This window comes from Perognathus longimembris, chromosome 17 (assembly GCF_023159225.1).
Source record: "Perognathus longimembris pacificus isolate PPM17 chromosome 17, ASM2315922v1, whole genome shotgun sequence".
Lineage (NCBI taxonomy): Eukaryota > Metazoa > Chordata > Mammalia > Rodentia > Heteromyidae > Perognathus > Perognathus longimembris.
Window position 1 is genome coordinate 28,319,632 of NC_063177.1, and position 15,271 is coordinate 28,334,902.

Genomic DNA, 15,271 nt, shown 5'->3' on the forward strand with positions numbered 1-15,271 from the left:
TGAGAAATCGAACCCAGGGCTTCATACACGCCAGGCAAGCACTCTGCCACTAAGCCACATTCCCAGCCCTCAAAGGAGTCTTGGATGTTCAGTTTAACCAGAATTTTGCGAAGTTGGTTGCTGTACCTTCTGGTTATAGCTCTGGTTGGGGCTTGCCATAGGAAGATGAGAAATCCTGGGGTGAGAGTGTTATACTCAGAATCTGGGGAATACTCAAGACCTTTCTTTGTCCCCCCCCGACCCCCGCCCCCAGTTCCCTTCTCTCTACCCACCTCAGTTCCAGTGCTGGAGGAACACCTTCAGTCTCTGGAGAGCCCTCCCTCTGTCCCGCCCCGCCTCCAACACAGAGGGCATAAAAGCTCTGATTCAGTGAGAGGAGATGCCACTATCAGGTGAGCTGTGGAGCTGAGGCCCTGGGGGACTGGCGTCTGGCCTGTCTTTGCCTATAGGCCACGGAGATGGGGCTGGGGGTGAAGATGGGAGTAGAGTGGGAGGGGGTGCCTATCTTCTCCCACACACACTCAGGGTACTTTCTGGGCTGGACTGTCATTCCAGAGATGAAGCTGTTGCTGACTGTCACAGGGCTCCTGGTCCTTCTGGCCATGCCCCACAGGGTCACTCCAGGTAATCACTCAGAAAGGAGGGCAACAAGGGTGCACTGTGGGGGTGGTTGTGGGTCCAAGGGCTCCTTCTCAGGGCTGGTCCCCCTGGTTCTGGAGCCTGGCGAGGGGCTCTGGACCCACCCCTGATTGTGTGATGTGCTCTGGGCAGCCGTCCCTGGGGAAGTGGAGACCTCAGTGGTGCTGACCTGCATGGAGGAGGCCAAGCGGCTAGTGGACAAGGCTTACAAGGAGCGGCGGGAAAGGTGGGGGTCCTAGCCCTGGCCGGTCCTGGTCAAAGCTGTCATAGGCCTTTCTGAGGAGCAGGCAGTGGGTGGGGAGTTGGCTGTGATGAGAGGTGAGGGCTCCCTGCGGGGGGGGGGGGGGAGCTGAACCCCATGTCTCTCTGTCCTTACGTCTGTGGGATCAAATCATCTTAAAGAGCCATCTCTCCCATGTTCTTGCTTCTGTCTGTACACTTGGGTCCCCCCATCCCCCGCTGTGTATGTGTGTGTGTTGGAACTGGAGCTTGAACTCAGGGCCTGGGTACTGTCCCTTAGCTTTTTCATTCAAGGCTGGTGCTCTACCACTTGAGCCACACCTCTACTTCTGACTTTTTGCTGGCAATGGAGGTAAGAATCTCATGAACTTTCATGCCTGGGTTGGCTTCACACCACAATGCTCACCTCGGCCTCTTGAGTAGGTAGGATTACAGGCATAAGCCTTATCCTTTTCTTTGTCTTCTTTGCTTTTTTCAAACTCCAGTACTACCCAGACCTCAAACCTTATTGTTGTTGTTGGTGGTGGTTGGTCATGGGTCTTGAACTCAGGGCCTGGGCACTGTCCCTGAGCTCTTCAACTCAAAGCTAGTTGTGCTCTACCACTTTGAGCCACAAAGCCACTTCTGGTTTTCTGATGGTTAATTGGAGATAAGAGTCTCATGGACTTTCCTGTCCCTGCTGGCTCTGAACCATAGTCCTCAGATCTCTGTTTCCTGAGTGGCTAGGATTACAGGTGTGAGCCCCCATAGTCAGACACTCAAACCTTGTTATAAAAGGGATCCTTCCCATCTGTGGGTCTGTCTATAATGTCCCCCTTGTCCCCTCCACCCTGCCCTGTTTCTCTCCTGAGTGTCTCTGCACCCCTTCTCTGGTCCTCCTTTTGCAAGCAGCATCAAGCAGCGGATGCACAGTGGCCTGGCCAGCCCCATGGAACTCCTATCCTACTTCAAGCAGCCGGTGGCAGCCACCAGGACAGCCGTGCGGGCCGCTGACTACCTGCACGTGGCCCTGGATCTGCTCAAGAGGAAGCTGCAGCCCCTGTGGCACAAGCCTTTCAATGTCACCGGTATGCGGCTCTGTCTAGGCCCAGGCCCTGCTCCCAGTGACCCAGGGACGCGACCCTCCAACCCTTCAACTCCTAGACAGCCGAGCCATCTCCTCCATTCCTCGGCTCTGCTCCCCTCCCAAGGGCTTGAGCAACGGGTGCAGCTCCCATGATCCTTTCTTCACCTTGCAGACGTGCTGACACCTGCTCAGCTGAACCTGCTGTCTAAGTCAAGCGGCTGCGCCTACCAGGACTTGGGGGTGACGTGCCCCAAGAAGGACGAGTATCGCACCATCACTGGGCATTGCAACAACAGGTGCGGGCCCGGGGGCCGGGGGTGGGCTTGCGGGAGCTCAGTGCGGGGCCGGGGATCCATTTGCGGGGGCTCAGTGCGGATCCAGGGACTGGGGGGTCGGCTTGCGGGGGCTCAGTGCGGGCCCGGGGGCGGGGGGTGGGCTTGTGGGGGCTCAGTGCGGGCCCGGGGGCTGGGGGCCGGGGATCGGCTTGGGGGAGCTAGGTGTGGGCCCAAGGCTCGGCTTGGGGGGGCTCAGTTCGGGCCCAGGGGCCGGGGATCGGCTTGGAGGGGTTCAGTGTGGCCCAGGGCTTGGCTTGGGGTTGCTCAGTGCGGGGCCGGGGGTGGGCTTGCGGGAGCTCAGTGCGGGGCCGGGGGTGGGCTTGCGGGTGCTCAGTGCGGGGCCGGGGGTGGGCTTGCGGGTGCTCAGTGCGGGGCCGGGGGTGGGCTTGCGGGAGCTCAGTGCGGGGCCGGGGGTGGGCTTGCGGGAGCTCAGTGCGGGGCCGGGGGTGGGCTTGCTGGAGCTCGGTGCGGGCCCCTGGGGTCCTTAGCGAGGCCCGCGGCCGCCCCCTGGCGTCAGCATGCTGCGTTCCGGTGCAGGCGCAGCCCCACGCTGGGCGCCTCCAACCGCGCCTTCGTGCGCTGGCTGCCCGCCGAGTACGAGGACGGCGTCTCGCTCCCCTTCGGCTGGACGCCGGGTGTCAAGCGCGGCGGCTTTTCCGTTCCCCTGGTGAGGCGATGTGTCCCCGGCGGCCTGGGGGCCCTGGCACCGCGCCCGCCCCACGCCCAGTGACCCCCCCGGCGTCGGTGTCCCCGCAGGCCCGGGCCGTCTCCAACGCCATCGTGCGCTTCCCCACGGAGCAGCTGACCCCGGACCAGGAGCGCGCGCTCATGTTCATGCAGTGGGGTCAGTTCATCGACCACGACCTGGACTTCACCCCCGAACCAGCCGCCCGGGCCTCCTTCCTCACCGGCCTCAACTGCGAGATCAGCTGCCTGCAGCAGCCGCCCTGCTTCCCGCTCAAGGTGCTGCCTTCTTCCCCTCCTTCTGGGGCCCGGGGAGCAGAGGAGGAAGCTGGCTTTGGAAAGGGACATGGCCCTTCTGTGCCCACGTTTTCTCCCAAGGCCCTGAGTGAGGCTGGCTCCAATAATGTTCGTCCCCAAGGTCTCGCCTGTCCCCCTTGGCAGGGCCCTCTGTCAGCCAGGGCAGCCCAAGCCAAGGGAGCACAGTGTGGGGGTTTGGCACTCAGAGTGGTGAGGTGACAGGGTCTCTGCAAGGCTGGGACTGATCTGGTATGGGGACATGGTCGCCGGTGTCCCTCACACCCTCAGTGTAGGAGCCCAGTGCCCCAGCTTTGTTTCCTCCCCACTGAGGGTCCTTCCCCCAATGCCACAACACACGACAGGGGGCCTTGGGGTGATCAGAAAGTACCTGCTTGGTAGAGGGAGAGGAGTGGGAGACTGAGAACAGACAGGAGACAGAGGGAAGGGAAGGGGAATGTAAAAGGGAGAAAGAAAGCACAGGGGACAAATCCACAGAAGAGAGAGGGAGGAAAGAGAGCTAAGAGATTTAATAAGGAAGGATCAGAAGATTGGCTCCCCCCCTCCAATTCCCTGTCCAGTTTCCTGGTCATCATCCTGACCCTCAGTAGTACTTTGCTTGCAGAGGCCCAGACAGGAACTTGAGAGGCCTCCCTGCATGCTGAAGGGACCACAAGTCATAGGGTCAAGGTAGAGCCACCGGGGCTTACTTCCTGCCCTCAAGAGCAACCATTCAGCCTCCCTCTGTGCCGCAGATCCCTCCGAATGACCCCCGTATCAAGAACCAGCAGGACTGCATCCCCTTCTTCCGCTCCTGTCCAGCTTGCACCAGGAGCAACATCACCATCCGAAACCAGATCAATGCGCTCACCTCCTTCGTGGACGCCAGTGGGGTGTATGGCAGTGAGGGGCCAGTGGCCATGAAACTGCGCAATCTGACCAACCAGCTGGGGCTGCTGGCCGTCAACACCCGCTTCCAAGACAACGGCAGGGCCCTGTTGCCCTTTGACAGTCTGCACGATGACCCTTGTCTCCTCACAAATCGCTCTGCACAAATCCCTTGTTTTCTGGCAGGTCAGCTCAGGGACTTGAATCTGGGGTGCTTCTAGGAGGTGTTCCCTGTGGGGAACCATGGGGAGCCTGTGTGTGAGCAGCTTGTGGGTTTGTGATGAGAGACACTGTCCTCACCAATTTCATATTAGTCCAGTTGCCTTGGAGACAAGTTGAATGGAGACACACAGGCAAAAAAATTCAACCCATCCCCAATCTAAGATGGAGTCGCAGGGGTCGCTGGGGAGCCTGTCATCTATTCTTGCTTCTGCTCTGCATTCTGGAGGACAGGAGCACTGAGTCACTCAGGACCAGAGAGAAACGTGTGGTACTCACCCTCTCGAACCCAAACTGTCTAATCTAGAGTCAGTAGACACATGTGGCAATTTTAACTAGAATTATTTTCTGAGTGTCAGACTGGGTTTGAACTCAGAGCCTTGCACCCTTGCTTGGCTATTTTGCTTAAGACTAGCGCTCAACTTGAACCATATCTCTACTTTCTGCTTTTTTTTTTTTTTTTTTTTTTTTTTGCCAGTCTTGGGGCTTGATCTCAGGACCTGGGCATTGTCCCTGAGCTTCTTTTGCTCAAGGCTAGCACTCTACCACTTGAGCCATAGCGCCACTTCCGGCTTTTTCTGTGTATGTGATACTGAGGAAGCAAATCCAGGGCTTCATGTATGCTAGGCTATCACTCTACTGCTAAGCCACACTCCCAGCCTGATTTCCTGCTCTCTCTCTCTCTCTCTCTATCTCTCTCTCTCTCTCTGTGTGTGTGTGTGTGTGTGTGTGTGTGTGTGTGTGTGTGTTGAATGAAGATAAGAATCTCAAGGACTTTTCTTCCCTAGATGGCTTCAAACCACAATCCTCAGATCTCAGGGTCCTGACTAGCTAGGATTACAGGTTTGAGCCACCAATGCTGAACTAATTTTAATTATTTTAAATATAATAAGACAAAAGCTCAGGTTTTCTGTTACACTAACACATTTCAAGTGACCAGCAGTCTCATGAGTACATTTTTGTCATCCCAGAAAGTTCTAGGGGACAGTGTGGCCACAGGATACCCCCTCTTGTCCATCTCGATTCTCTATAAAGAGAAAGGATGGTTTCAAATGGGGACACATGGCAGCTAGGGCTTGGGGATAGGGATAAGGGTTGAGGCTAGCCTGGGGCAGTGATGCTAGAATGCCCGGAAATTTCTAGTGTATTTTAACATAAACTCAGTGGTGAACTCTGCCCTCCCTTCTCCTTTTTTTTTTTTTTTTTCCTTCTTAGGGCTCTTGGTAGTCTCTGCCTGGGTCTATAGGAGGAGAGTCAAGGTTAGTCGCCTTCCCGTGTCCCTTCCTTCCCCACCATGGATTTCCCAGCAAAAGTCCAGCCCTCTTTGGAACTAGTGAGGCAAGGAGCACTCCTCAGCCAGACACTGCTGCCTGGCAGCGATGAGCTTCACGTCCAAGCTCCAGACTATCTATCATAAGCTCCAGGTACTCATGGCCCAGAGCAGATACTCTCAGAGATGTCCTTTCCTTCCAGAATTGCTTGCCTAGAATTATCAAGAATGGAATGAATGTGCTGCTACCATGGCTCTGACCCTTGCTCTCTAGCTCTTCTGGAAAAATCTTTGGGAAGGACTGGGTGGAGGCCCATCAGGGCCCTTGCATGGAGTCTCAGGTGTGGACTTCACATATCCAGTCCCCCACCCCACCACAGGCTGCATGACTGACACATAGTAAGGGTGGGATGAACATCTCTGTTGAAATGGTGGTGGCGTTCTGGGATCCTATGTTGAGAAGGATTCTGAGGCTTGGGACTGGGAATGTGACTTAGCGATACAATGTTTGCCTAGCATGTATGAAGCCATGAGTTTGATTCCTCAGTACTACATAAATGGAAAAAGTCAGAAGTGGCACAGTGGTTCAGGTGGTAGAGTGCTAGCCTTGAGCAAAAAGAAGCTCAGGGACAGTGTCCAGGCCCTGAGACCAAGCCCCAGCACTGGCAAGATGGAGGATGGGATTCTGAATTTTTATCTGATTTGAGCAGAAACAAATGCTGGCATCATTATCTGTGCCAATATGAGCATGGAAATCGGTTGTGCCAACATGTGTGTTACTTTCTGGCCTCCCTTGAATCATGACGAACAGCTGACTAGAAGGTAGCATTGGTGGAGTTTACACTTTTTGCTCACCCCCATGTGACAATGTGTGTGGTAGGAGGGAGGGAGAAAACCAAAGCCTCAGGGGAGCTGCTAGGATCAGGAATAGGACGATGGCCAGTCCTGGGGTGGGCCTAAGGCCTCCTGGATGGGGCATGATGAGGCAGCAGTGTCTCTGAGTAGAGAAGGAAGACTCAAGCAGACTGGGACATCAAGGGTGGCCTCAAGAGTGTAAGCAAGCCTGGGGGAAAAGGATGATGTCTGGGAGACATTGCAGGCCTTGGCTGGATGGGGAGCTTCAAACAAGCCAGTGTTTCTTGAGTGGAGGCCATGGGAATGCCAGTGGCTCTGCTTCCCTCCCTCAGGGGACACCCGCTCCAGTGAGATGCCCGAGCTCACCTCCATGCACACCCTCTTTGTTCGAGAGCATAACCGGCTGGCCACACAGCTCAAGCGCCTGAACCCCAGGTGGAGTGGGGAGAAGCTCTACCAGGAAGCACGGAAGATTGTGGGGGCCATGGTCCAGGTAGGCTGTCCTGAGCGTTGCACATACTTGCCATCCAGATGGCCCTCTGCAGCATCTCAGCTGTGTGACCTTGAGCAAGTGACCCTCCTGAGCCTCTTCAGCCATGACACTGTGGGAACCAAAGCCCCCAAACACATGAAGAGCTTAGCAAAGGCCACTTCTCTTCCCCGTTCTCTTTCCCAGCCATTCTTCTTTCTTTCTTTCTTTCTTTTTTTTTTTGGCCAGTCCTGGGCCTTGGACTCAGGGCCTGAGCACTGTCCCTGGCTTCTTTTTGCTCAAGGCCAGCACTCTGCCACTTGAGCCACAGCGCCACTTCTGGCCATTTTCTGTATATGTGGTTCTGGGGAATCGAACCCAGGGCCTCATGTATATGAGACAGGCACTCTTGCCACTAGGCCATATCCCCAGCCCCATTCTTCTTTCTTTGTTGTTTTTTTTTTGTTTTTTGGCCAGTCCTGGGCCTTGGACTCAGGGCCTGAGCTCTGTCCCTGGCTTCTTTTTTGCTCAAGGCTAGCACTCTGCCACTTGAGCCACAGCGCCGCTTCTGGCGGTTTTCTGTATATGTGGTGCTGGGGAATCGAACCTAGGGCCTCGTGTATCCGAGGCAGGCACTCTTGCCACTAGGCTATATCCCCAGCCCCCATTCTTCTTTCTTGACAGCCCAGGAATGGTGTTTGGGAGGGTCTCAAGTGTGTGTGGTGCATAGCAGCTCTTCAGGAAATGTTTCTCACTCCCCTCATCTCATTGTAACTCTTCACTGTTGCTGTTGCCAGTCCTGAGGCTTGAACTCAGGGCCTGGGTGCTATTTAAGCCACAGGCTCAAATAAAAGTCTCATGGACTTTACTGCGTGGGCTAGCTTTGAACCATGATCCACACTCAGATCTCAGCCTCCTAAGTATTAAGGATTATAGGCTGAGCTACCAGTGCCTTGCTCCCTCTCCCTCCCCTCTTTTTTTGGTAATGAGGCTTGAATTTCAGGCTGTCCCTGAGCTCTCTTCCTCAAGGTGAGTCCTCAACCACTTTGAGCCACAGTGTCACTTCCGGTTTTCTGGTGGTTAATTGGAGATAAGATTCTCATGGGCTTTCCAGGCCAGGCTGGTTTGGAATTGAGATCCTCAGAACTCAGCTCAGTCCTGAGTCCCTAAGATTACAAGTGTGAGCCACTGCACCAGCTACACACAACTTTTGATGATCCAATGCCCCTCTTCTCCTGGGTTCTGTTTGGGGAGGGGTGCAATTGAAGATGCTGAGGGTTAAGTGTTTGATCGACATTAAAAATACAGTGTGGTTCCTTTCAGCCTCAGAGGAAATTCTAGAGTCTACAATACCGATTGAGACTGTTCTCCATCTTCCCTCTGTTTTGGGAGAAATATTGCTAGAGCAGCCCCCTTTGTCCTTCTTGCCTCCTTTGCTCCCACAGAACATCATTAACCCTTCCTATCATGAGCTAGACTTTTGCTGGCCACTATGAACAATTCATTTCCTATTTCCCTGGTTCTAAAGGACTTGGTAATAAGATAGTGAGAGAAATGAGACATTAATAATTCAAAGGTCATTAGTAACAATGACTAATAGCATAATCATTCCTAATTTACATTCTGGGTGCAGAGAGGAGAATAAGTGACCCAAGGTCATACAGCAGAGCTCTGTTTATGCCCTTCAGGACCACTCTGTTAGTACCAGTGCCTCCAATGGCAGGGATCCCCCCATGCTAGGGACAGCAGAGACTGCAGGGAGGAGGGGTAGAGATGCTGTTTCAAGTCACTTTTCTTTAGATCATCACTTACCGAGACTACCTACCCCTGGTGCTGGGGCCAGTAGCCATGAGGAAGTACCTACCCACATACAGAGGCTACAATGAGTCCGTGGACCCAAGGATCTCCAACGTCTTCACCAATGCCTTCCGCTATGGCCACACCCTCATCCAACCCTTCATGTTCCGCCTGAACCACCAGTACCAGCCCCTGGGACCCAACCCTCGAGTCCCACTCAGCCAGGTCTTTTTCGCCAGCTGGAGGGTGGTGCTGGAAGGTGAGAGGGGGGCCTAGGCCAGCACTGGGCCGGCCCCAGAGGGTGGGCGCATAGGCTTGCAGGCAGATTGCTGGGATGAGATTTCTCTTGATTTCTTGGGGATTTGGCCTGGCTTTGCTGGCGCACTGTGCCTACTCTGCTTCTGGACCCGAGTGGGGTGGAGATGGCAAACAGAGGAGATGCGTGTTTCCCATGTGTTAAGGAGCTCTGTGATCCAGGGGTTTCATGGGGCATTCCCATGCAGGCCAGACTGAAGGGCACAGTTCCCTGAGACCTTGGTGCTTCCTGGATCCTAACACCTGAGGGGAGGAACTTTCCCACTGGTGTTGCACAGCCTTCTCCAGTCCCCCTGGTTCTATCTGGACTTGACCGACTCTTCTTTTCCCCTAGGCGGCATTGACCCTATCCTTCGGGGCCTTATGGCTACCCCTGCCAAGTTGAATCGGCAGAACCAAATTGTGGTGGATGAGATCCGGGAGCGATTGTTTAAGCAGGTCATGAGGATTGGGCTGGACCTGCCAGCTCTGAACATGCAGCGCAGCCGGGACCACGGCCTCCCAGGTAAGGGCTTCAGAAATCTCCCTGCTCCTCCACATAGCTGCTCTTTGCCCTCAGAGCCTCCCTCCTTGCCAGGGGCTCCAGCTGCTCAAAGCTTCTTGACCCTACACCAGCACTTAGACCTCTGGAAGCTCCCAGGTCAGGCCCTGCCTCTCCCTTGGCCATGCTCTCAGCTCCTCAGCCTGCTGGAATCTTCCATCTACATCAGTAACTCACCCTATGGAACTCCATCTCCATCATCAATTCACGTTGACTCTGTTCATGAACTCTGAGGGGAAGGGATGATCAGCCCCTCCGTTTCTTCTTTTCCTTTCTTTTTTTGCAGGTCTGGGGCTTAAACTCAGGGCCTGGGCACTGTCCCTGAGCTTCTTTTGCTCAAGGCAACACCACAGAACCACTTCTGCCTTTTTCTGTGTATGTAGTACAGATGAATTGAACCCAGGGCTTCATGCATGCTAGGCAAGCACTCTACCACTAAGCCACATTCCCTTCCCTCATCTCCTCTTTATTGACAAGGACACCGAGGCCTGGAACCATTCAGAACCCTACCTGGGACTCTAGACAAGTCAGTGACAGATCTGGAACTTGGACTAGTATCAATCTAATCCTAAAGCCTGTGTTAGGGGGTGTTCCCCGAGACGCACTTCACCCCTCATCACTCACAGGCAGATGTTGGGTTGCTCCAGAGGACAATCAGGTGTCTCTCTTTTTTATATTTTTTAAGGGTAGGTGGTAGAGATTGAACTCAAAGTCTGGGGTTTTGCCACCGGGCACTTTCATTTAAGGCTAGACTCTTTATTTATTTATTTATGTTGTCAGTCTTGAGGCTTGAACTCTGGGCCTGGACACTGTCCCTGAGCTCTTCACCTCAAGACTAGCACTCTTACTACTTGAGCCCACTTGAGCCACAGCACCACTTCCAATTTTTCTGTTAGTTAACTGGAGATATGAGTCTCACAGACTTTCCTGCCCTGGCTGGCTTTGAACTGGTGTCCTCAGATCTCAGCCTCCTGAGTAGCTACGATGACAGGTTGAAGCCCCTGCACCCAGCTAAGGCTAGCACTCTTATCACTTGAGCAACAGTACCACTTCTTGTTTTTCTGGTGGTTAACTGGAGATAAGAGTTTCATGGACTTTCCTGCCCAGGCTGGCTTTGGTGTGAGCCACAGGCACCTGGCAAGGTGCCTCTATTCTTGAACCTGGAAGGAATTATGACAATCTAGGGTTTGTCTTAGGGTGGGCAGGCAAGAGAAAGACAGTGAATGGCCAGAGAAGTCCTGCCATCCTCCTTGTCCTGAGGCAAGGGCTGAACTTCCTCTTATCTATAGCCCAGTGTGTGAGAAGGCGAGTCTTCTGGATTGAAGACCTCCAAGTCCCTGCCATCCCCAGAGATCTCCCCACCTTGCAGTGAGGGGCTCTATCTACAGCCATGTCTGTCTTCCTCCGTGTAGGGTATAATGCCTGGAGGCGCTTCTGTGGGCTCCCCCAGCCCGGCAACGTTGGTGAGTTAGCCACGGTGCTCAAGAATCTGGGTCTGGCACGGAAACTGATGGAACAGTACGGCACACCCAACAACATCGACATCTGGATGGGTGGCGTGGCTGAGCCCCTAGAACCCAACGGCCGGGTGGGCAAGCTCCTGGCCTGCCTCATCGGCACCCAGTTCAGGAATCTTCGTGATGGAGATCGGTGAGTTGCTGGCATGGGCCACCCATCCCCAAATCACCTCCCACGCCCTGCTTTCCCCTAGTAAATAGAAGGAGGAAAAGAGTGGTTTTCCAGTGTGTTCAAGGAGGCTTGGGGTGGTCCCTGTGAGGCGCAGCAGGGGAAACTGGAACTCTGGTGGGGACAGGAAAAGCCTATGGATCTTCCCCTGTCTTGGTCCATGTGTCTAGGAGCAGTCTCAGCTTTCTCACACTGTTTCTCATCATTTCACTGTGGTCCTGACATCGCTGATCAGAGATCCTACTTAGCCTGTACTGTATCACTGGGGATATTAGCAAAAAAGACGACACAATGCTCCCTCCGTGCACACGTGTGTGTGTGCATGTGAGCACATGCCAGGGTTTGAATTTCAGGGCCTCTCCCTCAGCTTTTTCTGCTCACAGTGCAGCCAAGCACTCTATTACTTGAGCCTCCAGTCCCAGCTTTTTGATGGATAGAGAAATCAGAGTCTCCTAGGTTTGTCTGCTTGGGCTGACTTCATGGCCTGGATTCTCACATCTCAGCCTTCTGAGCAGCCAGGGTTATAGGAGTAAGCCACTCATGCTTGACTTCCTACTTGATTATTATTGTTGCTGTCATTATAATCAGTTGTACAGGCTTTTATTTTGGTGTGTGTGTGTGGGGAGTCAGTCAGGGGCTTGAACTCGGCGCCTGGGTTCCTGAACACTTTTTTTTTTTTTTTTTTTTGGCCAGTCCTGGGGCTTGGACTCAGGGCCTGAGCACTGTCCCTGGCTTCTTTTTGCTCAAGGCTAGCACTCCGCCACTTGAGCCACAGCGCCGCTTCTGGCCGTTTTCTGTATATGTGGTGCTGGGGAATCGAACCTAGGGCCTCGTGTATCCGAGGCAGGCACTCTTGCCACTAGGCTATATCCCCAGCCCTCCTGAACACTTTTGCTCAAGGCTAGTGCTCTACTGCTTTGAGCCGCACTGCCACTTGCAGTTTTCTGGTATTTAATTGGAGATGAGTGTCTCATGGGCTTTCCAGCCCCAGCTGGCTGTGATCTGCAACCTTCAGGTGGCAGCCTCCTGAGTTCTAGGATTACAGGTGTGAGCTACCAGTGCCTGGCTATACAGAGGGTTTTATTTTGACTTTTCCATATATCATAGAACATACCTTGATCAGACATATCCTTTCTGTCACCCCATCTCCTCTTTCTCTTTTCTCAAATTAATTTCCATAAGCTTCACTGTTCCCCTTTTTTTCCACAAGAACATAAAGTCTTTTGGCCATATTGACCCTCTCCTCTGTTTTTCCTCCCTCAAACACCTTCACCTGTCACATCAAGGACAGTACCTGTTGTTCAAAGGGATTGCACTGGTGGCATTCACACTTTGCACGTATACAGAACTTTAATCAGATCTCACTTTCCTCTCCCACTAAACCCTTGCAGTGACTTTGTGTTGCTGTCTTTTAGAGGAAATGGTTTGGGACATTGATTTCCCTCCCCCCCCCAACATTCTCTCTTCAGCTTCTTGGGGGACAAATTGGAAACTCACTCCTGTGTGGGCACAGCTCCAGGCCCAGGGCTTCAGGAGGGCAGGGTGGGGGTGGCCCTGGCTCCCTCCATAGCATGAATGATACCTGAAAGGATTTCTAGGTGGGAGGAGAGGCAGCAGGTAACTGTGCCCTCATTTTGTACTCAATGCCTGAGTGAAGAGCCCCCCCTAACTCCCGTCCCAAGGATCTGAGGTCTGCCTTGTGCAGCAAGACAGAGTCTTCTGTGGTCCTCTTGCATCTGGGAGCAGCTCAAGTCAGGTGACACCGTCTCAGCCCAGGGGATACCAGGCCAGGACCCCCTTGGGCACAGCGCCTTTGGTGCTCCTCCCGCAGGTTCTGGTGGCAGAATGCAGGTGTATTCAGCACGCGGCAGCGCCAGGCCCTGGCCAGGATCTCCTTGCCCCGTATCATCTGTGACAACACAGGCATCACCACCGTGTCCAAGAACAATATCTTCATGTCCAACTCATACCCCCGGGACTTTGTGGGGTGCAGCTCTCTCCCGACGCTGGACCTGAGTCCCTGGAGGGAGGCCTAGGGGCTGGGTAAGGGCTCACTGCACTGCGGGTACACCTGGGCAGGCTGAGGGCAACCACAGGAGATCCCCAGGCCTGCGCTTGGGTGCCAGCCAAGGAGATGTGTGTTGACATGTGTGCAGTGTGTGCAGATCAGCATTTCACATGCGTGTGTTGTCTGTGAACACAGGCGGTATTGGATGTACTCTGGCATGTGTGTCGTTTGTGTGAGTATGCGCTTGCTGCTTCTGAGATTATTAAGGACATAGATGGGCAGCAGCCAAGGTGATTGGTGAGAGGCCCAGCTTAGGGCAGACTTCCTGGAGTCACATCCTTGATCAATAGTGACCTGGAGCAAACTGCCCAATTCCCTTAAGCCTGGGTTTTCTTCCGTGTGAATAACTGTGGTTATGTCTCCTTAAAGGGTCCATTTGCAGCCCGTAGCCCTTCATTTATTGAGCAACTTCTCCATGTCAAGCACTGTCCTGGGCATTGGAGACATAGAGAGGCAAGAAAAAAGTTCCTCAAGGAGCTTACTCCTTGACCATGTCCTGGTTAGCAGAGATGACCAGGGGCTTCTGGAAGGATGACCCTTTAGCAGCTGGGATTATGGGAATTGGCACTTGAATTATGGGTCAAAGCTAGCCAGGCTGAATCAATGGCTCCTCCTTATTCTTGTTCTCTTGCTTATTCACAGGAACCAGATGGACAGAAACTGGGGCTCACTGGCCGTTTTGTATCATATGTTTGTACCTGACATTTATAGTAATAAAGCACTGCCGATGGGGATCTGCTTGGCTTGTGTCGGGGAAGGGGCTGGGCCCTTCGTGGGAAGCTCCCACTGAAACCTGCACTTGAGCAAAGGTGTTTGGGGTCCTCAGTCTCTGGACTGGGGTGTGGGTATCAGGGCGTGCTCCATACATGGAGGGTAGTCAGGCCCTCACCCCAGGCTTCCCACCCAGCCCTCTGTGATACAGGAACAAAGTCCCCAAGCCCTGGTGTTTGTACATGGCTCTAGGGCACGATTACTTTGTGCTCACCTCCTGTCCAGTCCTGGGACACAGAGGGGACAAAACACTGTCCCATGGGTGAGAATGAGCCAAGGTCTGGTTGGGAGGGATTCCCAGATGATGGGCGCCTCTATGTCCTACATACCGAGAAAGGTTCAGGGGACCTTCAGAGCAGTAGTCCCCTCGCCCCATGTTTCCAGTGACTACATCAGAGAGCAGGGACTGAGGGGTGGCAGGACTGCATGTCCCTAGTGGCCTTGCTTGGAGTGGGACCCCTACATCTAGCTGGTGGGCACCTTCCCCCTCCCTCCCTGGATTCCCCCAAGTGGGGAAGGAGCACGCACAGCTAGAAACTGATGGTACATGGATCATGGGTCTGATGTACTGTTGGGGTCCCTGGTAAAGCTAGGCTATCATAACGGTGAGCAGTAGAACAAATACAGGCAAAGAGAGATTGCTCAGAATGGGCCAATGCCTCTTCAGAGGTGGAGAAGAAGTAGGGGTGCAGGTCCTCTGCCCTGGGCACCTCCCCACAATGGCAATGTGCTTTCCACTCTCACCCTGCCAGACAGGGGGTCTGGAGGGCGTGGCTTCACTGGTCTTACTTGTTGGGATCTGAACGATCCCCTTCTCCCCGATCTCATGGGGAGAATGGATAACCCTAAAATCTATGAAAGAGCACTCAGCCTGGCCCTCCGCCAGCGGAAGGCCAAAGGCGTGCTCACATGGACCTGCGCTAAGTTGAGGAAGGGTTGCTGATGCTTCCCCTCCCCCCAGTCCCCCCACATGTTACCAAGGGCGGAGGCGAAAAGGAAGGCATCAGGGACACGCTGCGGTGGTGGGAAGCGTCTCAAAGACTTTAATATGGAAGGGCACTTATATAGAAGTAATGGCGGGAAAGAAAGGGGGCTGGCCAAAGGGCCAGTCATAGGCTAGGGACCACGTTCATC

General features: G+C 54.0%; 1 protein-coding gene across 1 annotated transcript; it reads left to right on the forward strand.

The window, feature by feature from the left end:
- The first annotated feature begins 373 nt into the window (after nt 1-373).
- On the forward strand, nt 374-14,091 carry Mpo (myeloperoxidase). The gene is made up of 14 exons (XM_048366533.1): nt 374-392; nt 556-624; nt 772-865; nt 1,771-1,946; nt 2,118-2,241; nt 2,818-2,947; nt 3,037-3,243; nt 4,014-4,332; nt 6,823-6,983; nt 8,760-9,015; nt 9,406-9,576; nt 11,025-11,262; nt 13,130-13,363; nt 14,009-14,091. Exons 1-13 carry the CDS (start codon nt 380-382, stop codon nt 13,332-13,334), a joined length of 2,163 nt encoding a protein of 720 aa, XP_048222490.1. The 5' UTR covers nt 374-379; the 3' UTR covers nt 13,335-13,363; nt 14,009-14,091.
- The last annotated feature ends 1,180 nt before the right edge of the window (nt 14,092-15,271 follow it).

Bases quoted from the DNA above. Each gene is read 5' to 3' on its own strand.
- Mpo (XM_048366533.1), top strand. The intron at 625-771 runs GTAATCACTCAG...TGCTCTGGGCAG, and splicing joins GCCCCACAGGGTCACTCCAG to CCGTCCCTGGGGAAGTGGAG. The intron at 4,333-6,822 runs GTCAGCTCAGGG...TCCCTCCCTCAG, and splicing joins AATCCCTTGTTTTCTGGCAG to GGGACACCCGCTCCAGTGAG.